Source organism: Somniosus microcephalus, chromosome 23, assembly GCF_052327205.1.
Source record: "Somniosus microcephalus isolate GS21.2 chromosome 23, FLI_Smic_1.0, whole genome shotgun sequence".
Taxonomy (NCBI): domain Eukaryota; kingdom Metazoa; phylum Chordata; class Chondrichthyes; order Squaliformes; family Somniosidae; genus Somniosus; species Somniosus microcephalus.
The window spans coordinates 14105999-14131975 of record NC_141009.1 but is presented as its reverse complement, the minus strand read 5'-3'; the positions used below and the strand labels follow the sequence as shown (position 1 = coordinate 14131975).

The 25977-nt window shown below is 45.3% G+C and overlaps 1 protein-coding gene across 5 annotated transcripts in view; it reads left to right on the top strand.

Moving 5' to 3' along the window:
• The window catches only part of ccdc180 (coiled-coil domain containing 180), a 185032-nt gene that overhangs the window by 50930 nt on the left and 108125 nt on the right, over positions 1-25977 (top strand). For all 5 annotated transcript variants that reach the window (XM_085965433.1, XM_085965436.1, XM_085965435.1 and 2 more), the window contains 7 exons: positions 10568-10690; positions 12193-12366; positions 12852-12967; positions 14539-14665; positions 16212-16272; positions 17203-17309; positions 24604-24652. In XM_085965433.1, the coding sequence (XP_085821559.1) occupies positions 10568-10690; positions 12193-12366; positions 12852-12967; positions 14539-14665; positions 16212-16272; positions 17203-17309; positions 24604-24652 (757 nt within the window). The remainder of the gene's footprint in view (positions 1-10567; positions 10691-12192; positions 12367-12851; positions 12968-14538; positions 14666-16211; positions 16273-17202; positions 17310-24603; positions 24653-25977) is intronic.

Below are 25977 nucleotides of genomic sequence, written 5' to 3'. Positions count from 1 at the left end.
TCTCTCTCTTCCCCCCAGTCGCTCTCTCTCTTCCCCCCAGTCACACTCTCTCTTCCCCCTAGTCGCTCTCTCTCTCTCTTCCAACAACAACATGCCCTCAAAAAAGCCTCGGCACCGCCGGGAACTCCAGCTAGTATACTTATAAAACACCTTGGGATTTTCCTTTATTTTGCCCGCCAGTGTTTTTTCATGCCCCCTCTTCCCTCTCCTAATTTCTTTATTAAGTAGCCCCCTGCACTTTCTATACTCCTCTGGGGCTTCCACTGTTTTTTGTCCTTTGTGTCTGCCAAAAGCCTCCCTTTTTTTCCTAATCCATTCTTGGATATCCCTTGACATTCAGGATTCCCTGGGCTTGTTGGACCCACCCTTGACTTTTACGGGAACATGTTGGCGTTGTACTCTCTCTATTTCCTTTCTGAAAGACTCCCACTGCTCTGATGTGGATTTTCCTACAAGTAGCTGATCCCAGTCCATTTTGGCCAGATCCTGCCTTATCATATTAAAATCGGCCTTCCCCCAATTTAGAACCTTTATTTCCGGTCCATCCTTGTCCTTTTCCATGACTACTTTAAATCTCACTGAATTATGGTCACTGTCACCAAAATGCTCTCCTACTGACACATCTACCACTTGCCCGGCTACATTCCCTAGAATTAGGTCCAGTACCGCCCCCTCTCTTGTAGAACTTTCTACATGCTGGCTCAAAAAGCTCTCCTGGATGCACTTTAAGAATTCTGCACCCTCTAAGCCTTTCACACTCTGACTATCCCAGTTAATATTGGGGAAGTTGACATCCCCTACTATTATTATCCTATTATTTCTACACTTCTCTGAGATTTGCCTACATATCTGTTCCTCTATCTCCCCTGACTGTTTGGGGGCCTATAGTACACTCCCAGCAAAGTGCTTGCCCCCTTTTTGTTTTTAAGTTCTCCCCATATGGCCTCATTAGAGGAACCTGCTAAGATATCATCCCTCCTTACAGCAGTAATTGACTCCTTGACTAATATTGCGACACCCCCTCCTCTTTTACACCCCCCTCTGTCTCGCCTGAAGATTCTATACCCCAGAATATTGAGCTGCCAGTCCTGCCCCTCCCTCAACTATGTCTCTGTGATAGCAACAATATCATACTCCCATATGTTCATCAACACCTTCAATTCATCTGCCTTACTCGCAAGGCTCCATGATCGAATTCTTCATTAAGATGGAGAATGAAGTAGTTGACTCAGAAACTAGGGTCCTCAATTTAAATAAAGGAAACTACGATGGTCTGAGGAGCGAGTTGGGTAGGATTGATTGGGGAATGGCACTCAAAGGGTTGACGGTGGATGGGCAATGGCAAACATTCAAAGACAGAATGGATGAACTACAGAAGTTGTTCATCCCAGTTTGGCATAAAAATAAAACAAAAAAGGTGACTCAACTGTGGCTAACAAGGGAAATTAGGGATAGCATAAGATCCAAGGAGAGGACATACAAATTGGCCAGAAAAAGCAATAATCCTGAGGATTGGAAGCAGTTTAGGATTCAACAAAGGAGGACAAAGGGATTAATTAAGAAAGGGAAAATAGAATATGAGAGTAAGCTTTCAGGGAACATAAAAACTGACTGTAAAAGCTTTTATAGATATGTAAAGAGGAAAAGATTGGTGAAGTCAAGCGTAGGTCCCTTGCAGTCAGAATCGGGGGAATTTATAATGGGGAGCAAAGAAATGGCAGACCAACTAAATACATATTTTGGTTCTGTCTTCACAAAGGAGGACATAAATAACCTCCCAGAAATACTGCGGAACATAGGGTCTGATGAAAGGGTGGAACTGAAAGAAATCAGTATTTGTAGGGAAATGGTGTCAGGAAAATTGATGGGACTGAAGGCCGATAAATCCCCAGGGCCTGATAATCTACATCCCAGGGTACTTAAGGAAGTGGCCCTAGAAATAGTAGATGCATTGCTGGTCATCTTCCAGAACTCGATAGACTCTGGAACAGTACCCATGGATTGGAGGGTAGCTAATGTTACCCCACTATTCAAAAAAGGTGGCAGAGAAAAAGCGGGGAATTATAGACCGGTAAGCCTGACATCGGTAGTGGGGAAAATGCTAGAGTCCATTATAAAAGATGTAATAGCAGAGCACTTGGAAAGCAATGACAGGATCGGACAAAGTCAACATGGATTTACAAAAGGTAAATCATGCTTGACTAATCTACTGGAATTTTTTGAGGATGTAACTGGTAAAATAGATAAGGGAGAACCAGTGAATGTGGTGTATTTGGACTTTCAGAAGGCTTTCGATAAGGTCCCGCATAAGAGGTTAGCGTGCAAAATTAAGGCACATGGGATTGGGGGCAAGGTATTGACTTGGATAGAGAACTGGTTGGCGGACAGAAAGCAAAGAGTTGGAATAAACGGGTCGTTTTCCGAGTGGCAGGCAGTGACTAGTGGGGTACCACAAGGATCGGTCCTAGGACCCCAGCTGTTCACAATATATATTAATGATCTGGACGAGGGAATTGGATGTAATATCTCCAAATTTGCAGACGACACAAAGCTGGGTTGGAGGGTATGCTGTGAGGAGGATGTCATGAAACTCCAGTACGATTTGGACAGGTTGGGTGATTGGGCAGAAACATGGCAAATGCACTATAATGTGGATAAATGTGAGGTTATCCACTTTGGTGGCAAAAACAGGAAGGCAGATTATTATTTGAATGGCAATAGATTGGGAGAAGGGGAAGTGCAAAGAGACCTGGGTGTTCTTGTGCACCAGTCGCTGAAGGTAAGCATGCAGGTGCAGCAGGCGGTTAAGAAGGCAAATGGTATGTTGGCCTTCGTAGCAAGAGGGTTCGAGTACAAGAACAAGGATGTCTTGCTGCAGTTGTACAGGGCCTTGGTGAGACCGCACCTTGAGTATTGTGTGCAGTTTTGGTCACCTTACCTGAGGAAGGACGTTCTTGCCATGGAGGGAGTGCAGCGAAGATTCACCAGGCTGATACCTGGGATGGCAGGAATGACGTATGAGGAGAGATTGTGTCAATTGGGCTTATACTCACTGGAGTTTAGAAGATTGAGAGGGGATCTCATCGAAACCTATGAAATTCTGTCAGGTCTGGACAGACTAGATGCAGAAAGGATGTTTCTGATGGCCGGGGAGTCCAGAACCAGGGGTCATAGTCTAAGGATAAGGGGTAAGCCATTTAGGACTGAAATGAGGAGGAATTTCTTCACCCAGAGAGTGGTGAACCTGTGGAATTCTCTGCCACACAGGGCAGTTGAGGCCAGTTCATTAAATATATTCAAGAAAGAGTTGGATATATTTCTTGAGGCTAAAGGGATCAAGGGATATGGGGAGAAGGCAGGGACAGGGTACTGAATTTGGATGATCAGCCATGATCTCAATGAATGGCGGAGCAGGCTCGAAGGGCCGAATGGCCTACTCCTGCTCCTATCTTCTATGTTTCTATCCATTAAAATAAATGCCATCCAGCCTTGCCATACTCCCTTGTGCCATTACATATTTACTCTGTCTTCCAGGCTGACTTGTTTTTTCCTCTATATTTGGCTGTGCATCACCCCGTACTATAGCTCCACTCCGTATCCCATCCCCCTGCCAAGTTAGTTTAAACCCCCCCCAACAGTACTAGCAAACCTCCCCGCAAGTATGTTGGTCCCGTTCCAGTTCTGGTGCAACCCATCTGACTTGTACAGGTCCCACCTTCCCCAGAAGCAGACCCAGTGATCCAGGAAACTAAAGCCCTCCCTCCTGCACCAACTTTTTAGCCACGCATTCAACTGCTCTATCCTTCTATTCCTATACTCACTTGCACGTGGCACCGGGAGTAATCCAGAGATTACAACCTTTGATGTCCTGCTTTTTAATCTGCTACCTAGCTCCCTAAATTCTTGTTGCAGGACCTCATCCCTCTTTCTACCCATGTCGTTAGTACCAATGTGAACCACGACCTCTGACTGTGCGCCCTCCCCCTTCAGAATGCCCTGCAGCCATTCAGTGACATCCTTGACCCTGGCACCAGGGAGGCAACATACCATGCTGGAGTCACGTCTGCAGCCACAGAAACGTCTTGTCTGTTCCCCTTACGATAGAGTCCCCTACCACTATTGCTCTCCCACTCTTTTTCCTCCCTTTACTTCAAAGAAATTAGGACACTTGACTAGAAATGGAAATGAGTGAAAAGTAAATTTAGAATAGATATCTTCCATGCTGCATTACAGTGCATATGCAGTAAATCCAGGGGACCTATGGGCGCGATCTTGCCAGCTCTGGGGAGGCGGGTTTGGTGGCGCGGCTGCCGGGAAAATGGCAGAATCTGGGGGCGGGTGGCAGAATCTGGGGGCGGGTGGGCACCCGCCCCCAACCTGCCTCCGTGCCATCGTCCCAGGAGGTGGGTAGCCGACCCGCGCCGGGTTCCGTCTCCTGGAGGTGGGAAGGGGATTACAGCCACTTAACTGCCCGTTAACAGGTAGTTAACAGGCAGATAAGAGGATTATCCCCATTTCACCCACACAAGTGTGGGCTTCCTGAAGGCTGTGAACCCTGCCAGGGTCACTGAGGCGAGCAGTGGGTCTGCGGGGGTTGGTGGGATGCAAAAGTGCACTGTGAAGGTAAGTGTTAGAAAAAGTTTACTTACCTTTGTTTCTTCCTGCAGGCTTCAACAGTTGTGGATGCGAAGAGTCTCGCATCTCCGCGGCAGAGATGACAGATGGACGCTGCATTCTCCAATGCAACAACCATCTAATTTCTGCTAAAGAAAGAGTTTTGATGAGTCTTGAATACAAGAACTCATCAAACTACAGAGAATGTCAGTGTTTGACAGCTTCACAGAGCCGTCAAACAATGACAATTCATCTGTCAAAAATCTTTGACAGATGAAACATCATACGCTGACATTCTCTGTAACCGGCTTCCCCTTAATTGGCCTATTAAGCCCGCTGGGCAGGCTTAACAAGGTCAAGCAAGAGAAAATTGCGTGGGTTGGCCAGAAGTCGATGGAGGCGGGACTAAAACCCGACAAGTGGGAGTCCCGCCTCCAAAAGCTCCCCATTGGCAAAATCCAGCCCTTTGAATTCATAGTAAGAGTATGGCGGGAGTGGGGTTGGGGGATTGATGAAATATTATTTTCAAAGCAGACTATTTCTCCCGAGGGCTGATTTTATCTGAACTCCAAACTTGAATTTTTCCCGTTGTCCAAACCCTTTGGCAAATGTAGGAGACGTGCCGATTAGGTGCAGGCAACTGTGGCTCCTGCATGTCCCTAACAGGGTAACTTGCTGCTGTGCAAATCTGTCCAGTAAAATGTGTAGTATTGTAACAGAGAATGACAACAGATTTGTCTGGTGTTGCTGTGTAACAGTGAGTGGCCAGTTTATATTGTGCTGAACTGCATTAAATAGAAGCGGTTGTGTATGCGTCTGTAGAATCTGCCCTGTTTGCACCACAGGGCAGAGTTCAAAGCATCGGTGGGAATGCAAAAACCCACCTTTTTAAAGGTGGTACAGATGCCACTGGAGGTATTTACATTTATTACAGCAGTGCCACTGAGGGTGGGTGAATGGCGACGGTGACAGTCATAGAGTCATAGAGTCATAGAGTAATACAGCACGGATAGAGGCCCTTCGGCCCATCGTGTCCGCGCCGGCCATCAAGCCCTGCCTAATCTAATCCCATATTCCAGCATTTGGCCCGTAGCCTTGTATGCTATGGCATTTCAAGTGCACATCCAAATGCTTCTTAAATGTTGTGAGGGTTTCTGCCTCCACAACCCTTTCAGGCAGTGAGTTCCAGACTCCAACCACCCTCTGGGTGAAAAAGTTCTTTCTCAAATCCCCTCTAAACCTCCCGCCCTTTACCTTGAATCTATGCCCCCTAGTTATTGACCCCTCTACTAAGGGAAAAAGCTCCTCAGCATCCATCCTATCTATGCCCCTCATAATTTTGTACACCTCAATCATGTCCCCCCTCAGCCTCCTCTGCTCCAAGGAAAACAAACCCAATCTGCCCAGTCTCTCTTCATAGCTGAAGCGCTCCAGCCCTGGTAACATCCTGGTGAACCTCCTCTGCACCCTCTCTAACGCGATCACATCCTTCCTGTAGTGTGGCGACCAGAACTGCACACAGTATTCCAGCTGTGGCCTAACCAGTGTTTTATACAGCTCCATCATAACCTCCTTGCTCTTATATTCAATGCCTCGGCTAATGAAGGCAAGTATCCCATATGCCTTTTTTACCACCTTATCCACCTGTTCCGCCGCCTTCAGGGATCGGTGTACTTGCACACCCAGATCCCTCTGACCCTCCGTCTTGCCTAGGGTCTTTCCATTCATTGTGTAGTCCTTTGCCTTGTTAGTCCCCCCAAAGTGCATCACCTCGCACTTTTCCGGGTTAAATTCCATTTGCCACTGTTCCGCCCATCTGACCAACCCATCTATATCGTCCTGCAGACTGAGGCTACCCTCCTCGCTATTTACCACCCTACCAATTTTTGTATCATCCGCGAACTTACTGATCATACCCTTTACATTCATATCCAAGTCATTAATGTAGACCACAAACAGCAAGGGACCCAGCACCGATCCCTGTGGTACCCCACTGGCCACAGGCTTCCAGTCACAAAAACAACCTTCGACCATCACCCTCTGCCTTCTGCCACTAAGCCAGTTTTGTATCCAATGTGCCAAGGCACCCTGGATTCCATGGGCTCTTACCTTCTTGACCAGTCTCCTGTGCGGGACTTTATCGAAGGCCTTACTGAAATCCATGTATACCACATCCACTGCGTTACCCTCATCCACACACCTAGTCACCCCCTCAAAAAATTCAATCAAATTAGTCAGACATGATCTTCCCTTGACAAAGCCATGTTGACTATCCCTGATTAATCCTTGCCTCTCCAAGTGGAGACAAATTTTGTCCCTCAGGATTTTTTCCAATAATTTTCCTACCACTGATGTTAGGCTCACTGGCCTGTAGTTCCCCGGTTTTTCCCTACTACCCTTCTTGAACAATGGTACTACATTAGCGGTTCTCCAGTCCTCTGGCACATCCCCTGTGGCCAGAGAGGTCCTGAATATATGTGTTAGAGCCCCCGCAATCTCCTCCTTTGCCTCACACAGCAGCCTGGGATACATTTCATCCGGGCCTGGGGATTTATCCATTTTTAGGCCAGCTAAAACCGCCAATACCTCCTCCCTCTCGATGTTAATATGTTCGAGCATATCACAGTCCCCCCGCCCTATTTCTATGTCTACATCGTCCTTCTCCATAGTGAAAACAGATGCAAAAAATTCATTTAGAACTCCTCCTACATCTTCCGGCTCCACACACAGATTGCCACTTTTGTCCCTAATGGGCCCTATTTTTTCCCTAGTTATCCTCTTACCCTTAATATACTTATAAAACATCTTAGGATTTTCCTTTATTTTGCTCGCCAGTGTTATTTCATGGCCCCTCCTTGATCTCCTAATTTCTTTTTTAAGTATCCCCCTGCACTTTTTGTACTCCTCTAGGGCTTCCTCCGTCTTTAGCCTTTTGTATCTACCAAAAGCCCTCCTTTTTTTCCTAATCCATTCTCGTATATCCCCTGACATCCAAGGTTCCCTGTGGTTTTTGGAACCACCCTTGACCTTTACGGGAACATGTTGCCATTGTATGATCTCAATCTCCCTTCTGAAAGCCTCCCATTGCTCCGATGCGGATTTTCCTACAAGTAGCTGATCCCAGTCCATTTTGGCCAGATCCTGCCTTATCCTATTAAAATCGGCCTTCCCCCAATTTAGAACCTTTATTTCCGGCCCATCCCTGTCCTTTTCCATGACCACCTTAAATCTTACCATATTATGGTCACTGTCACCAAAGTGCTCACCTACTAGCACTTTTTCCACTTGGCCGGCCACATTCCCTCGAATTAGGTCCAGTACCGCCCCCTCTCTTGTAGGACTTTCTACATGCTGGCTCAAAAAGCTCTCCTGGATGCACTTTAAGAATTCTACACCCTCTGAGCCTTTCACACTCTGACTATCCCAGTTAATATTGGGGAAGTTGAAATCCCCCATTATTATTACCCTATTATTTGCACATTTCTCTGAGATTTGCCTACATATCTGTTCCTCTATCTCCCCCTGACTGTTTGGAGGCCTATAGTACACTCCCAGCAAAGTGCTTGCCCCCTTTTTGTTTTTAAGCTCCACCCATATGGCCTCATTAGAGGACCCTGCTAATATATCATCCCTCCTTACTGCAGTAATTGACTCCTTAATTAATATTGCAACACCCCCTCCTCTTATACCTCCCCCTCTGTCTCGCCTGAAGATTCTGTACCCCGGAATATTGAGCTGCCAGTCTTGCCCTTCCCTCAACCATGTCTCCGTGATAGCAACAATATCATACTCCCATGTGTTTATCAACACCTTCAGTTCATCCACCTTATTTGCAAGACTCCTTGCATTAAAATAGATGCCATCCAGCCTTGCCCTTATATATTTTTCTCTATAATTGGCAGCACATCCCCCCCTATTTCAGCTCCCCTCTGTATCCCATCCCCCTGCCAAGTTAGTTTAAACCCCCCCCAACAGTGCTAGCAAACCTCCCCGCAAGGATATTTGTCCCGCTCTGGTTCAGGTTCAGGTGCAATCATTAATTCCTTAATTGTGCCGGGTTCTGATAAAACTGGAATGTGGAAGTAGAACAGTCTGACTGCCAGTGCATGTGATGGCCTCGGTCACTCCTTGGCTAGATCATAGTGGTGGTGACGATGACAAGGGAATTCTTTCATTTAGTCTTGTCAGTCAGTTTATGTAGAATTAGTCTCACACAATGTGGTTCACTCTTAATGCCCTCTGAAGAGGCCTAGTAAGCTATTGCTGGAAGGCCCACCATCAGGAATGGGCAATAAATGTGACCTTTCCAGCACTACCCATGTCCTGAGAACAAATATTGAAAAAAGTGCCTGTTTACAACTCTGCCTTCCCCAATAGTCCATTACAAGATAATTTTTGGCCCACATTTTCCGACCCCCACGGGTGCATACGAGGTGCGCACGTGCCCATAGGGGTCGCGCAAGTTCCGGGTTTAGGCAAGCGAAGCGCATGCGCTGAAACCCGGAACTTGCGATCTGTCAAAAATTCTCTTGACAGATCATCCGCGCGCCCAAGAAAAGTGCCTCTGCGGGTGGAGAGTTGCGCTATTTGCTCAACCTCCGCCCACTGAAAGGCCATAGAATTCTTATGCCTGGTAAAAGCAGATGTAAGGCCTACTTTTACCAGCATAAGAGTTTAAAAAATAGAAAAATAAGATTTTATCACACTTATAAATTAATAACCCTGTCCAATAAGGTAAGTTTATATTAAACCCCATTAAAACATATAAAGAATGTATTCAAAAAGTTAGATTTTTGTTTAACATATTTAATTAAGTGCCATTTTAATTAATGTTATATATGTAATGGCTTTTCTTTATTTATGTCAGTGTGTTGGTGCATTTTTGTAGTCATCCCCATTCATACTTTTGACAATTCCGTGCATACGGAACTGTCAAAAGTATGAAGGGGGATTCCTTTCTTCCATTGGTTGAGCTGGCCCACGTGATCGCAGGGGTGCTTGTGAACCGCATGCGCTCCTGAAATACGTGGGCCTCTGTGCATTTCCAAGAGGACAGGCCCAGGATCGGAAGCCTCCGTATCTCCGGGTACAGCAGGTAGATGTGTAGATTTTTTGCTGATCGGAGGCATCCGCCCGCAGGAAGCCTCCGATTGGAAATTCAGGGCCAAGAAGTGAAAAGTCCTGTTGTGCTTTCTTCAGTGTTTACAAGCTGGCCGTTACACGATGTAATTTTATTAATTTTCTGGTACTACATGTGCTGGAGTTGCTGTACTGTCAGGTTTATTACTGAGTTATTTATGGTAATATTCTTTCTGTATATTATATATATATTATTATATATTATATATACTATTATATAGGTCCCTGGTGAGACCACACCTGGAGTATTGTGTACAGTTTTGGTCTCCTTACCTAAGGAAGGATATACTTGCCATAGAAGGAGTGCAACGAAGGTTCACCGGACTGGTTCCTGGGATGGGGGGATTGTCCTATGAGGAGAGATTGAGTAGACTAGGCCTATATTCTCTAGAGTTTAGAAGAATGAGAGGTGATCTCATTGAAACATACAAAATTTTTCCAGGACTTGACAGGGTAGATGCAGGGAAGATGTTTCCCCTGGCTAGGGAGTCTAGAACCAGGGGTCACAGTCTCAGAATAAGGGGTTGGCCATTTAGGACTGAGATGAGGAGAAATTTCTTCACTGAGGGTGGTGAATCTTTGGAATTCTCTACCCCAGAGGGCTGTGGAGGCTCAGTCATTGAGCATATTCAAGACAAAGATCGATAGATTTTTGGATATTAAGGGAATCAAGGGATATGGGGATAGTGCAGGAAAGTGGAGATGAAGTAGAAGATCAGCCATGATCTTATTGTATGGCAGAACAGGCTCGAAGGGCCAAATGGCCGACTCCTGCTCCTATTTCTTATGTTCTTATGTATCTATCATAATTCAGGAGGAGCTCATGAGCTTACAGGCATGTACAGAACAAGAGGCCAAACAGCTGATGATCTCTGACTTTCTGCCACTTGTTGGCAACTTACAACGTCAGTTTGAAGAGGAGCAGTCCACCGTAGATGTAAGTCTGTTTATTTTTTTTTTGAATGGGCAGTAATACCAAAACGTTCATGGCAATTGAATAAATGGGGAGACTGGGTGGTTCCAATGGCAGGGACTTAAGTTTAAATCCAGCTCAGACTGAAGGGGTGGAAGTCTCCTTTCTCTGGTGGTTATGAAATGACTTTGGAGCAGTTTCTTGGTGCAGTGTTATGCTGTGGGAAGGGACAGGAATTTTAGTGTACCAAGTTCTTGTCAAGGGTCATAATCCCAACCAACGTCTTTCTTGAGAGCTTCTCTCAGGTATACTGCAACACGCTTCAGCACGGTGTAATGGGGCTCAGATCTGCACCTAGGATTCTCCACACAATGAACTGCTGATTTCAATCATGTCACTGTGGACAGCAAGCAATTCTCCAGAAGAGAGGAAAGCAATTGAAGCCATGATTCTGTTCAACTTATGTTATTGGGGCCTTTTCACTTGCTATATGGAAGCTGGGATAACCTTGCGTTCCAAAAACATTTGCTTCCCTTTTGCTGGAGAGAAAGATAAAGAGCAGGAAAGATCATAAAATCCTAGCTCTGGCAGCATCCTGCAGCCAGGCAGGGTATGAATGGAAGCACAGCTACCAAGAAAAGTAGGTAAAGGCAGGCAGTAACTGGCCTCTGGGCCATATTATGTGTTCTACTGGGTTGTTGCAAATGTTCTTCGCTCCTGAAAGCATTGATTCCTGATGCGATACGGTTCTCAAGCAGCTACCAGTACCTTGCTGCAGTGGCCATTCCTCATCTGTAAGTTTAGTCAGTGGTGTTGGTGGGATATAGGGGAGGGGGTGGATCATCAAAGCCAAGCCCAATCCTACCCTGGAATGGCACTCAAGAAAGAAAGAAAGTCTTGCATTTCTATAGCGCCTTTCAGGACATCCCAAAGCGGCTTACAGCCAAGTAAGTACTTTTGAAGTGTAGTCACTGTTGTAATGTAGGAAACGTGGCAGCAAATTTCCACACAGAAAGCTCCCATAAACAGCAATGTGATAATGACCAAATATTCTGTTGTAGTGATGTTGATTGAGGGATAAATATTGGCCAGGACAATGGGGATAACTCCCCTGCGCTTCTTCAAAATAGTGCCATGGGATCTTTTATGTCCCCATGAGAGGTCAGAAGCAAGAGTGCTACCAACTGAGCCATGGCTAACACTTACACACATGCATTGTCCAGTAGGGCCTGCTGGATAGTGATCGGGAACAGATACTTTCGCTGATTTTTCCCTTCCCAGTCGAGGGTGCTAAGGCCCTACTGCTACCCCAAATGAGATCAGCGAACGCAACACAGACCAGCAATCAAACAAGAGGGCCTTCTCACTCAGTGCGGCTAAGCTGCTCAGTGCTGAGGCATCGGGGAGCCGATGTCGAGATTTTTTAAGAGGAAATCATCAGATAGTGAAATGCCAGGAAGATGCTCTGACTGTTTCCACGCAGCTACTGCAAACTCCCTTAGGTAACTTGTCTTCCACATTGACAGAAACACATGGAGAGCTTAGCCCAGCAGATGAACTTTCAGTGTACGGTGATATTTAATACTTGCAAGGTCGCCGCTCGTCTGTGGGAGGAGCACAGAATGAACCTGGCTGACCAGGAACACCAGCTGAAAGAGCAACTCGATGAATGTCGGAATAAACACGATAAAGTAAATCAGGTAGGCAGAGGGCCCTGGCGCTCAGTGTGGAATCACGCTGGGGTTAATTTCCAGCTCGTCATTGGGGCGTTTACTCCGCTGACTCGTTCCTAAATGGAGGTATTCAGAGAGACAAATATCGTTTGATACTGTGCTAGTGCAAACAATCTCATGCCAATTGGTCTGTCGTTAAAAAAAATGTTGGCGTCGTGACTTTTGCATCAGCGTGACACAAATGCGTTTCACTAAAGTAACTAGTTGCTTGGATTTCCGGATGTTTGAAATATTAGGAATTGGTAATATTTCAAAATTTAATGACATTTGTTGGCAAATCTAATCATTTCAAAAGGGATGTGTGTAATATCTGTTGACCCTGCTTAATTAGCATACTTTTCTCATGCCCCCACCCCATGCAAAAGAAAAGTTGTCAAATTTTCATTCATCGAACATTTTATAGCAAAGTTTGTGTTTTTGTGCATCTATTAAAAATATTAATGTTTTATCAGGCGAGGGAAGCACAGCTGGATATGCTTATTGATCAACTAAGACAGAGACACACACAGATGGAACTGAAGTCAGACCTTAAGAAGGCCATTTGCCTGCTGGATGGGATCAAAAAAGGGTAAGTATTTCTACTTTGCAAAGTTTTTTTTAAGATAAGTTTCTCTGCTTTTTTTTTATCTTCATGGTCAAAACATAATCTCCTTTCTCACAAATGAAGTGGTGTTGAGCTGGTGCTCCTCTCCCTACATCTCTGTGTAGATAAGCATGTAGATGAGCACTTGAAACACCATAGCATACAAGGCTACGGACCAAGTGCTGGAAAATAGGATTAGAATAGACAGGGCTTGATAGCCGGCGTGGACACGATGGGCCGAAGGGCCACTTTCTGTGCTGTATGTCTCTATGACTCTATCTCATTCCCTGTGCCCAGACTCACTCCATTTGTCTAGTTTTCTGGGGAATGCTCTCCAATTTGCATAGGTTTGGTCCCATGAGTCTATCTCACTGTTTTCTTTCCAGCCCTGACAGCTCTCACCATTCGTGCCCTTTTTTCAATAACTAGATTGAGACTCGCCTTTTTTTTTCTGAAACGTACACTTGAAGGCCGATTTTAGCCCAGCCCTGCCCTGCCCCGCCAGTGGGATGTGCGGGGGGGGGGGGGGGGGGTGGTAAAATAGAGGCGCCGTCATACCCTCCGGCTTGACGCCGCACTCACGCCAGCCAGTATTTTAACTCCCTGGTTTCAGGAAGCATGTCAGGCCCTTGCCGCAAGATGGCGAAGGCCTCATTAAAATGTAGAAGCCCGGGGTCTGTTGACGCCAATTTTAACTTTGTGTCACGAGGTCGGCGACCTGGTGCTGGCCTTGGCGGGGAAACCTGGCGTGAAGGAGCAGCAGGCCCTAAAGGGTAAGTCATTTTTTTTTAAAAAGGAAGTTTCCTTGTGGGCCAGGAAGAGCAGGAGTGCTCCTCCATACCCCACAAGAAAACTAGGACCCGGGCTTTCCTTCCCTGACCGCAATTGCCTGCCTACCTCCCCCTCCCTCCTCTGGTCATGCTGAAGTAGAGAATGTGCTACCTTTGGGTTAGAGTGTCTTCAAATCACTCTGATTGACTGTTTACTGAACTCAAATTAGATGCTTTCTTTTTTTATTTCCAATGTTCTTTCCTGCTTTCCTGAAGGTGCAAACTCTTCCTGGGATACAGTCTTATGGGCAAAGGGAGCCCTGTGGATCCTGTTCCAAGTGGCCATTTCTCACGTGTAAACATGGACAGTGAGTTTATTTGACCATAGCAGGCATCGCAGTCAAGCCCAATCCCGTTCTGACGCAAGATCCACATATGCACGCTTTCTAGTAGAAATCACTGGAGAGTGATCAGGAGCAGAAAGCCTGGATTGTTTTCCTTTCCAGCCCAGGGACGGAGAGAACAACTGTAGCATTCCAACTGCTGTACTAACATCAGCTTACTCTATACAGATTGGGATTCAAATCTGGTCTTATTGATTAGCACCACTAAAAAGTGGGGAGAATGAATGCTTTCTCTGTTTCATCAAACTGAAATTTTGCTAAAATGCACAAGTTTCACTATAAAATAGTTCCACTCTATTAATAGTACATTCATTTTAATAAGTTCAGTCTAACCATATAATGCTGTTAGCTGTTTTAACTTACGGTTTTATTCCATACACAGATACGAGAGCTTTTACCAAAAGCAGCTGAATATAGTTAATCTTTACCCTTCCATGTCGGAAAAGGAGCTGTACAGATTCAGCACTGCTATCAGTAAATATTTTGAAGTAAACGAAATCTATAAACTGGTATGAAAACTCTTCAACCTTGTAACAAAGTGACAGAAGTAATGAGATACTTGGGAGAATATTTTCCTCTGTTTGTTGTTCTTAGCCAAAAGTCAATATGAGTATAAAGTAATATTCCCTGCTTTATACTCCAAGCTATGGCAGAGGAAAATATACCACACAACGTTTTTACAATCGACTTTCAAATCAGATATTCAAATCAAATATAACTGAAAAGTAGTGAAGTTATGCTAAACTTGTATCGAACCTTGGTTAGACCACACTTGGAGTACTGCGTGGAGTTCTGGTCGCCATAACATAAAAAGGATATAAAAGCACTGGAGAGGGTGCAGAGAAGATATACAAGGATGATACCAGAAATGTGAGGGTCAGGAAAGGATGAACAGGCTGAGTCTCTTTTCTCTTGAAAAGAGAAGACTTAGGGGTGACCTAATAGAGGTTTTCTAAATTATGAAAGAGTAGTTACAGAGAGAGTGTTTCCACTTGTGGGGAAGAGCAAAACTAGAGGCCATCAATATAAGATAGTCACCAAGAAATCCAATAGGGAATTCAGAAGAAACTTCCTTACCCAGAGAGTGGTGAGAATCTGGAACTCGCTGCCACAGGGAGTGGTTGAAGCGAATAGTATAGATGCATTCAAGGGGTGGTTAGATAAGCATATGATGGAGAAGGGTATAGAGGGTTATGCTGATTGAGTTAGATGAGGAAATACGGGAGGAGGCTCGAGTGGAGCATAAACACCCGCATGGACTGGTTGGGCCGAATGGCCTGTTTCTGTGCTGTATGTCCTATGTAATCTGATGTAATATATATTTCCTGCTCATTTGTTGCCTTCTTTTCTCCTTCATGCTCCAACAGAGTTCCTAAGATTCTGTAAATGCCACTCTGTAAGTGACGTCCTTAGAGAGATGTGGCAGATCTGACCCAAAATAAAAACAGCAAATGCCAGAAATGCACTGCAGGTCCATCAGCATCAGAAAAGAGTTAAGGCAGGTTAGCATTCCAGGCTTTGTCAAAAGGATGGAGTCTTTATCCAATACTTTAACCTGTTTTTCTTTCTCTTTTCAGAAGTTGACAGACCTGCTGCGCATTTGCAACAATAGCTGTTCTTATTTCATATTTCTAGCAATGGTAGTTTTTTTCTTGGTAAAACTGACCTGTAGTTGGCAAGCTACCGAAATAGGATTGCCGCCTTTAGCTGAGCCCAGAGACGGGGGCAGGATAAGGATGGGGAAGTGGGTGAGCGAGATCGTGGCTTGAGTTCTGATGTTTAGCTTTCTGTTGGTGAAAATGAATTGAAAGCCTTCCTAACTAATGCCTCTGCACCATAAGTGTAGTACGAAAGGACTTGCAAGTTCAAACTTTTGATGTGTGGTTTGTATTTTAGAAATGTTCAGATGTGACACTCCAAAACCGGGCTGTTCAAAAATTGGGCTGTTTGGAACCAACACAGGCAGTGACAGATCTTAAGCTCAATGACTTTCTTGTGTTACTGGACTTGCATTGTAAAACTATACTATTAATATGCATTGTCATTGCTTTGTAGAATAAACTAAAGATAATAATAGACCCCCCTATGGAGTACAAGGCAAACTCTCCGAATGAAGGTATGCTTCTTTCATAACATTAATTTAGAAATGTATCAAGTTCAGATAGAGGCATGTGCCTTGGTATTAGTAATGAATATACTATCACGGTCAAATGAAATCCTTCTGTCTGCCATTTTAACAATATTATTGACCCGTTTCAGCTTAATACCTTAATTAAGGTAGCCGACAAAGAAATTACATAATGTATTCATAGAAAGTGCACAATTTCAAGGCAAAAGCTTTATTACAATCATGGTAGCTTTCAGAAGAAGTTACCCATATGAGCTGGGCACCAGTTATTGAGCTTTAAGTTTGCACTGCAAAAATACGCAGGCACTTTCAAAATGTCTTTGCTACATTAGAGTGGACGAAGCATTTCAATATACTGATGGGAGTTTATGAATATTTAAGAATATTCTGAACACCACGAGCCAGATGTGAGCAGAAACTTCTAAAGCTTCTTAACGATCCAGCTGGCTTTTAAAATAATAATTCAAGCGAGGGGTGAGGCTGTTCCCCCATGTGCAGGGAACTGAAATTGCTTCATAGGCAGGGGGACTGGAAATGAGTCAGTGCCTTGCTAGCTCAGCCTGGATATAGTGCGTGACACTGCCTAAATCCCTTTTTAATGGAATACAGGAATGCCTGTTTTTTCCTCGGATATAATGATGTGTTAATGGATTTGCCGGACACACAAATTTCTGATTTCTGAGAATGTAGTTTAATCACTTACGGAGAAAGACAGGCATTTTCACCTTATTCATTTTAAAAGAAAGGCCAATGCATAAAAATAAAATAGGATTTTTGGAGTGTGCTTTAAAAGACTGCCCTACGTGGAGCATTCAATCTACACAGTAGCTCCGGTGACTGGTCACCACGCTATCATTTACGTGTGTACAATATTTGCCTCTTTATGGCTCCAATTGTCGTTTTTGTTCCTCTCTCTAGATGCCAGTGTAGACGTTTCTGAGGATAGTCCAGAGGAAAGTGATGGGAGTCAAAGTACTAGGGAAGAACTAACGATGGACCAGTCAGTCATCCTTGAGGATCAAAGTGTAAGAATGTGTGATGACACCAAGTATCCCCGTCAAACTAGGTGGTGCTGTTTTCTTGCCACTAACCTGGTGTAACTACTCGCGCTGTGTGTAGCAGCTACTGCCTGCCAAGTCTTCCCATTTGTGTAGTAGCAATATGGTTATGTGTATTAAAGTTGCAGTTCCCATGCAAAGGTTGGTGGAACGGTAGCATAATGGTTATGTTACTGGACTAGTAATCCAGAGGCCTGGACTAATGATCTCAGAGACGTGAGTTCAAATCCCACCACGGCAGCTGGGGAATTTAAATTCAGTTAATTAAATAAATCTGGAATAAAAAGCTAGTATCAGTAATGGTGACTATCAGATTGTCTTAAAAACCCATCTGGTTCACTAATGTCCTTTACATCCTTACCTGGTCTGGCCTATATGTGACTCCAGACCCACAGCAATGTGGTTGACTCTTAACTGCCCTCTGAAATGACCTAGCAAGTCACTCAGTTGTAAAGAACCACTACGATAAACAATAAGAATAAAACCGGACGGAGAACCCGGCATCGACCTCAGCACCGGCTATGGACACGACAACGGCGCACCCAGCCCAGTCGACCCTGCAAAGTTCTTCTCACCAACATCTGGGGACTTGTACCAAAATTGGGAGAGTTGTCCCATAGACTAGTCAAGCAACAACCTGACATAATCATACCTTTAGGCCAAAACTCCTCCATCACCATACCTAGGTATGTCCTGCAAAGGCAAGCAAACCAACTACTGATTACCACCTACCGCCATCCTTCAGCTGATGAATCAGTACTCCTCCATGTTGAACACCACTTGGAAGAAGCACAGAGAGTAGCAAGGGTTCAGAATGTACTCTGGGTGGGGGACTTCAATGTCCATCACCAAGAGTGGCTCGGTAGCACCATATTGACTGAGCTGGCCAAGTCCTGAAGGACATAACTGCCAGTCTGGGCCTGCGACAGGTGGTGAGTGAACCAACACGAGGGAAAAACCTACTTGACCTCGTCCTCACCAATCTACCTGTCGCAGATGCATCTGTCCATGACAGCATTGGTAGCAGCGACCACCGCACGGTCATTGTGGAGACGAAGTCCCACCTTCACAATGAGTATACCCTCCATCGTGCTGTGTGGCACTACCACTGTGCTAAATGGGATAGATTCAGAACAGATCTAGCAGCTCAACACTGGGCATCCATGAGGTGCTGTGCGCCATCAGCAGCAGCAGAATTGATTCCACCACAACCTGTAACCTCATGGCCTGGCATATCCCTCATTCTCGCATTACCATCAAGCCAGGGGACCAACCCTGATTCAATAAGGAGTGTAGAAGAGCATGGCCGGAGCAGCACCAGGCATACCTAAAAATGCAGTGCCAACCTGGGGAAGCTGCAACACAGGACTACATGCATGCTAAAAAGCGACCCCACAATCAACGAATCAGATCAAAGCTCTGCAGTCCTGCCACATCCAGTCGTGAATGGTGGTGGGCCATTAAATAACTAATGGGAGGAGGAGGCTCCATGAATATCCCCATCCTCAATGATGGTGGAGCCCAGCACACTGAAGCATTTGCAACCATCTTCAGCTAGAAGTGCCAAGTGGATGATCCATATCGACCTCCTCCTAAGGTCCCCACCACCACAGAAGCCAGTCTTCAGCCAATTCAATTTACTCCACGTGATATCAAGAAACGGCTGAGCGCACTGGATAGAGCAAAGGTTGTGGGCCCAAAGATGTGCGGGTTAGGTTGATTGGCCATGATAAAAATTGGCCCTTAGCGTTAGGGGGGATTAAATATGTGGGGTTACGGGGATAGGGCTTGGGTGGGATGGCTGTCGGTGTAGGGACCGGGTGCTAGGGTTTGGATGATCAGCCATGATCTCGTTGAATGGCGGAGCAGGCTCGAAGGGCCGAATGGCCTACTCCTGCTCCTAGTTTCTATGTTTCTATGTTTCTGACAACATCCCGGCTGTCGTGCTGAAGACTTGTGCTCCAGAACTAGCCACGCCTCTAGCCAAGCTGTTCCAGTACAGCTATAACACTGGCATCTATCCGACAATGTGGAAAACTGCCCAGCTATGTCCTGTCCATAAAAAGCAGGACAAATCCAATCCGGCCAATTACCGCCCCATCAGTCTACTCTTAATCATCAGCAAAGTGATGGAAGGTGTCGTCAACTGTGCTATCAAGCAGCACTTACTCCCCAATAACCTGCTCACTGATGCCCAGTTTGGGTTCTGCCAGGACCACTCGACTCCAGATCTCATTACAGCCTTGGTCCAAACACGGACAAAAGAGCTGAATTCCAGAGGTGAGGTGAGAGTGACTGCCCTTGACATCAAGGCAGCATTTGACCGAGTGTGGCATCAAGGAGCCCGAGTAAAATTGAAGTCAATGGGAATCAGGGGGGGGACCTCTCCACTGGCTGGAGTCATACCTAGCACAAAGAAAGATAGTTGTGGTGGTTGGAGGTCAATCATCACAGCCCCAGGACATCGCTGCTGGAGTTACTCAGTGCAGTGACCTAAGCCCAACCATCTTCAGCTACTTCATCAATGACCTTCCCTCCAACATAAGGTTAAAAGTTGGGATGTTCGCTGATGACTGCACAGTATTCAGTGCCATTATTAACTCCTCAGATAATGAAGCAGTCCATGCCCGCATGCAGCAAGACCTGAACGACATTCAGGTTTGGGCTGATAAGTGGCAGGTAACATTCGCGCCAGGCAATGACTATCTCCAACAAGCGACCGTCTATCCACTGCCCCTTGACATTCAACAGCATTACCATCACCGAATCCCCCACCATCAATATCCTGGGGGCTCACCATTGACCAGAAACTTAACTGGACCAGCCACATAAACACTGGCAACAAAAGCAGGTCAGAGGCTGGGTATTCTGCGGCGAGTGTCTCACCTCCTGACTCCCAAAGCCTTTCCACCATCTACAAGGCACAAGTCAGGAGTGTGATAGAATACTCTCCACTTGCCTGGATGAGTGCAGCTCCAACACTCAAGAAGCTCGACACCATCCAAGACAAAGCAGCCCACTTGATTGGTACCCCATCCACCACCTTAAACATTCACTGCCTTCACCACCGGCATACTGTGGCTGCAGTGTGTACCATCTACAAGATGCACTGCAGCAACTCACCAAGGCTTCTTTGGCAGCATCTCCCAAACCCGCGACCTCTACCACCTAGAAGGACAAGGGCAGCAGGCGCATAGGAACACCACCGCCCCCAAGTCACAAACCATCCTGACTTGGAAGTATATTGCCGTCCTTTCTTCGTTGCTGGGTGAAAATCCTGGAACTCCCTCCCTAACAGCACTGTGGGAGCACCTTCACCACACGGACTGCAGCGGTTCAAGAAGGCGGCTCACCACCACCTTCTCAAGGGCAACTAGGGATGGGCAATAAATGCTGGCCTTGCCAGCGACACCCACATCCCATGAACGAATGAAAAAAAATATTCTAACACTGAGTCCTCGCCACATGAAGTAGCTATACTTAGCTAATAGCCAAGTACAATAACGAAAGCTGAAGTGAATGACCCTATGGTCTTGACGCTGGTTTCTTATACACTTATTATTATGTCCGTGTGTAATTGAGACACGGACTGCAGGAGTTGGTTACAACAGGTGTTTACTGAGTGGAGACAAAACTGGAACTACTATGCAAAGTTACTACACAGGCTTATATACAGGGGTGGTCAATACTGGTACTGCAGTATACAGGGGCTGCAGAATATAGTTCCTTCTGCAAAGTACATACACTACAATTCCCCCCCCATTTTAGCTAAACAGTACATAACATTCGATTAATAATTAAATAACATATTTACAATTACAGTTGCTAGATACATTAGCTGAAGTTAAGCAATTATAAGTTCAGTCTTTGAGGAGGCTTCCTGATTCTGTCTGGATAACGCCTCTTTGGGGTATCAGGTTCTTCTGGCAAAGTTGATTCGGGATCAACGTCGTTGTTTGGTTCGTCTGCTTCCAATATCACCGATTCTGAGGTAGATGCAATTGGTACTTCGGTTTCATCACCAGGTGTATCGGATCGTGGTGTGGAATTGACGTTTTCCAGTGACTCTAGAATCTGGTCAGCATGGCGTCTTACAATGCTCTCTCCAACATCCACAGTATACATTAGAGGTCCTTGCCATGGGCAGATCATTCCTGGCTGCCATTTCTCTGTGCGGTAGTCCCGGGCCAAAACTGGTTGACCTATCTTAAAACTCCTGGTCGGCCTTTCATTCATATTCTGAAACTGCCTGTTCTCCACATCTCTTCTGATGTTTGGCTTAACCAAATCCAAGCAGCATCGTAGTCTTCGATTGAAGAACATCATGGCTGGAGTTTGGTTGGTAACCGCATGTATCGCATTCCGGTAGGCAAACAAGAAGTTATCCACCTTGTGTTGTAGGGGTATGTCTTCATTACACATTGCCTTGATAGCCTTCTTGAATGTTTGAACGAACCTCTCAGCCAATCCATTGGTGGCTGGATGATATGGGGTGGATGTGTAATGCTTAACACCATTGTTCTTTAAGAACCTCCGGAACTCTTCAGACACAAACTGTAGTCTATTGTCGGAGCAAATCTGTTCAGGCAGCCCATTTCTGGCGAATATGGTTCGTAAGACTGTGATAGTTTTTTCTGTGGTGGTTGAGGACATTTTTATTACCTCTGGCCACTTTGAATGTGCATCCACCGCAATTAAAAACATCGAGTCCATAAATGGACCAGCAAAATCAATGTGCACCCTTTGCCATGGAGATGAGGGCCATTCCCATGGATGTAGAGGGGCTTGTGGTGGGGCGTTTTGGACCTTCTGGCATCCTGTACAGCTCTTGGTTATCTCTTCAATTTCTCTATTGATTCCCGGCCACCACACAAACGCTCTGGCTAAGTTCTTCATTTTTACCCCTCCCAGATGACCCTCATGAAGCTCATTGAGCACTCTATCCTTCAATTTGGGTGGAATTACTACTCTGGATCCACACATCTTGCAGTATGTACAGATACAATTTCTGTATTTCTTTGCCATTGTATTCGACAGGCACCCTTATTTTCCCTCTGGGGTATACTTTCTGCCCCGTATACGTCTTCAAGACAATGGATGTCTCTTTCAAGGATATGTGTGAGAATAGCCGCTCGTAGTCTCGTCGATTCATGACGGTCAGGGCTGATCCTGTATCCAATTCCATTTTGACTTGGGACCCTGCTATCATGAGGGTGACCCAAATGGTTCAGTGATCCTCTTTCGTGATTACGTTGTGAAGTTTGAGACAGCTTAGTCTCTTGTTCCCGGATTCACTATCGCTCTTCTGGTCTTCGGAACTACTGTCCGTCATCTTTTGTACTTTCCTGTACTGTTCCTTAGTAGCCTTTTTGTTGTCGTTAGTCTTCTTTCCAGACCTGCAAACTCGTGCAATGTGTCCCATCTTTCCGCATTGCCTGCATATTTTGTCCTTGGACCAACAGTCCTTCTGGTCATGGGTTGTTCTGCCGCAGCGATAACATTTTTCAAATCTCCGTGTCATTTCATGGGTGCCGTATTCCTGTGGCTTTTGCTGTATTTCCGCAGCTCCCCTTGCTGCTGCTTCGTACGATACTGCCAAGCTGAAAGCCTTATCCAGCGTCAGCTCTTTCTCTGAGAGTAACCTCTTCTGGGTTCCTTCACTCAGGAGTCCACAGACAAATTTGTCCCGTAGAGTATCTGCCAGTCCTGCTCCGAACTGGCAGTGCTTTGATAGCTTGCGTAGTTCCGTAAGGTAATCAGCATTGCTCTCATCTTTATGCTGATTTCTCCTGTGGAATTTAAATCTTTCTGCTATCAGCAGCGGTGTAGGATTTAGGTGTTCCTGTAGGATATCAACAATTTCGTTAAAACTCTTCGCCATCGGTTTGGCTGGAGTAATCAGGTTCTGCAATAGGCCGTACGTTCTTGCGCCCATTAAGTTTAGTAGTACCGATGCCTCTTTCTCATCGGCTACTTCGTTTGCTTTGCAAATATACTTCGACTCTTTCCACATACGTGGTCCAGCCTTCTATTGCATTATCGAAGGCAATGATATTGCCAGTCTTCGGCATCTTGGAAATCTAAGATGGCGCCTCCCGCGCTTTGCCTTCTTCCCCGATTGAACAAAATGGCACCTCCCGCGCTTTGCCTTCTTCCCCGCTGGATTAAGATGGCGCCTCCCGCGCTTTCTGTCTTCTCCGCTGCTGCTAGCGCTGTTGCTGGCGTTTTTATGCCTTGATGGCGACGCCCTATGGTCTTCGCGCACTTCCTCCCCGCGCTGCTGCTAACGCCGCTCTCCGCGGTCCCCGTGGCAAACTGCAGCTCCTCGCGGCTTTCTGCGCTTCTAATTTCTTTTATTTTCCTGTCATCAGAGCAAACCCTATGGGACACTTTCCTCCCTCTTCTCGGGTCGGTACGCTGCCCGGCTTCGTAGCACCGGCCGCGCCCTGTGTGCTCTACCCTCTCTCTCTCTCTCCTCTTCCCGACAACGCTGCTCGGCCCCGTTGAAAAGCCACCCGATCGAGCTCCAGCCCGCCGCAGCCCAGGAAGGATCAGTGTACTACCTGCCACCAGCCCAATTAGCTGGAACACCATAGACAGGATAACCAAGCCCCGCTCTCGACAGCCTCTCCTGCAAATCTTCAAATCCGATGAATCAGAGGCGGTTGCCCACGGTCGACACCCGTTTCTTCTGTTTGTTTGTTTTTTTCTTTCTTCCTTCTGGCCTCGACCTCTGACAACTTCGCTTCAGGGATGGATCCCCATGAGGTGGTGCAGACTGTAGGTAAGTTCGGATCTGCTCATCGCCAGTATTATGTCCGTGTGTAATTGAGACACGGACTGCAGGAGTTGGTTATAACAGGTGTTTACTGAGTGGAGACAAAACTGGAACTACTATGCAGAGTTACTACACAGGCTTATATACAGGGGTGGTCACTACTGGTACTGCAGTATACAGGGGCTGCAGAATATAGTTCCTTCTGCAAAGTACATACACTACACTTATAAGGTCGATAGTTTTTAAAAACTGCCATCTTCATACAAAGGTGTTTCGCAAACTTTTCTTAATTTGTTTAGACCTGATTGTAATGAGACGCATCATTTCAAAAACCTTCATCGTGGTGAAAATAGTACGTGATCCTCCTCCCCAAACAAAAAAAGTTTACCAATGCTTTATCATGACAGTACCTCTTTAAAGAGGGTGAGGATAACATAATTTTCATAGCAAATGATAACATTGACCTGCATTACTATGTTCTAGGAGGAAGGAGTAGAGCCTCTAGAGCATGAACAAAGCCCTCAAACTCCAGGTGTGTATTTTTAAACTAAATAACTTCAACATAGAACCTCCTAAAGTTCAGGCTGTAGACCCGTATTTATTATTCTATGCCTCAAGTCATCTTTAAAACAATTACAGCTGTTTTCAGAATGTGCACTGTGTAAACTTGAGGCAGATTCCGGTTTACATTATGAAAATAAGAACGTGCTTTAAGTGGGAACCTCACCATAAAAAATGAAAGTTAAAAAAAGAATTCTGTTTAACATCCTTCTGTGTTTTTCCATTTCTTTTGATTTTTTTTTGTGTGGGAGTGAATATTTTTGTATGAACATTGAGCACTAATTGCACATTCTGTGGATGTGCATAAAGGATTTACTGAGACTAACAGTGCAAGGGAGGTGAATTAATCTACACATTTAAAATGACTCAGCCACTGGGTTAATGACTGTCTTTTCTAATACTCACTCACCTCTTTCACACCGTTGGGTGGTCCTGCAAATCCTCTTATACAGTTCTCCCCCATCATCTCAATTGCATTGACTGGAAAAATCAGGATGAGGGTAAAGCTTTACGCTCACGCTGACTTTTTTTATTACTAACGTTAAACAAAGAAAAATATTCCGCATTGTTCTATTTTTTTAAAATAGAATAGAATGGTGAAAGAACAAAATGATATGAAAGTTAATCATAATTCTTTATAATGGTTTCATTTTCTCAGCTAGAGTAGAGTTTATGAAAAAAATTTCAATCTTATAGATCAGATTTAATGGATGAAGCGTTACGAATATTCTAGGCACAAAGTCTTGTATTGTTGCACTGCACAGAGTGGTGGATGAAGGTTTGATCGCCTCCACTCAGCCTAGTCTCTGATCTTAGCCCCTGGATGTGCTGAGCAGACACCAGGCATCCCTCAAAGGAGAGAGGAAGAGAGAAGGGAAGGGAAAATCAAAAGGTGAATCTTTGTTGGGTCACTTGCACAGCTCCTGGTAACTGGCCAAGGGCAGCACCTGGGGGCAGACGCTGCCTCGCTCTCTTAGTTACAGAAGGTACATGATATAGGAGGGGCCAATAAGAGTGGAAAAACACAGAGAAAAAGAACTCATGTACTTCCAAAACAGAGAACAAACTTTTGGGGGAAGGTGAGATCCAAGATGAGAGGAAAAAGCCTTTGGAGTTGATAAATATAAGGTATGATTGTTAAATTAACCAATTACAGAGATATACTTGTTTTAAAGGAGACTATTATGAGCATAGCCTGTGTTTTTTAAATACATCCCATTGTATCATGTGAGCTGCCTCTCTACAGATTAAATACAAATATCACAATGCAGAAAGGGGCACTGTATAATTAGCATT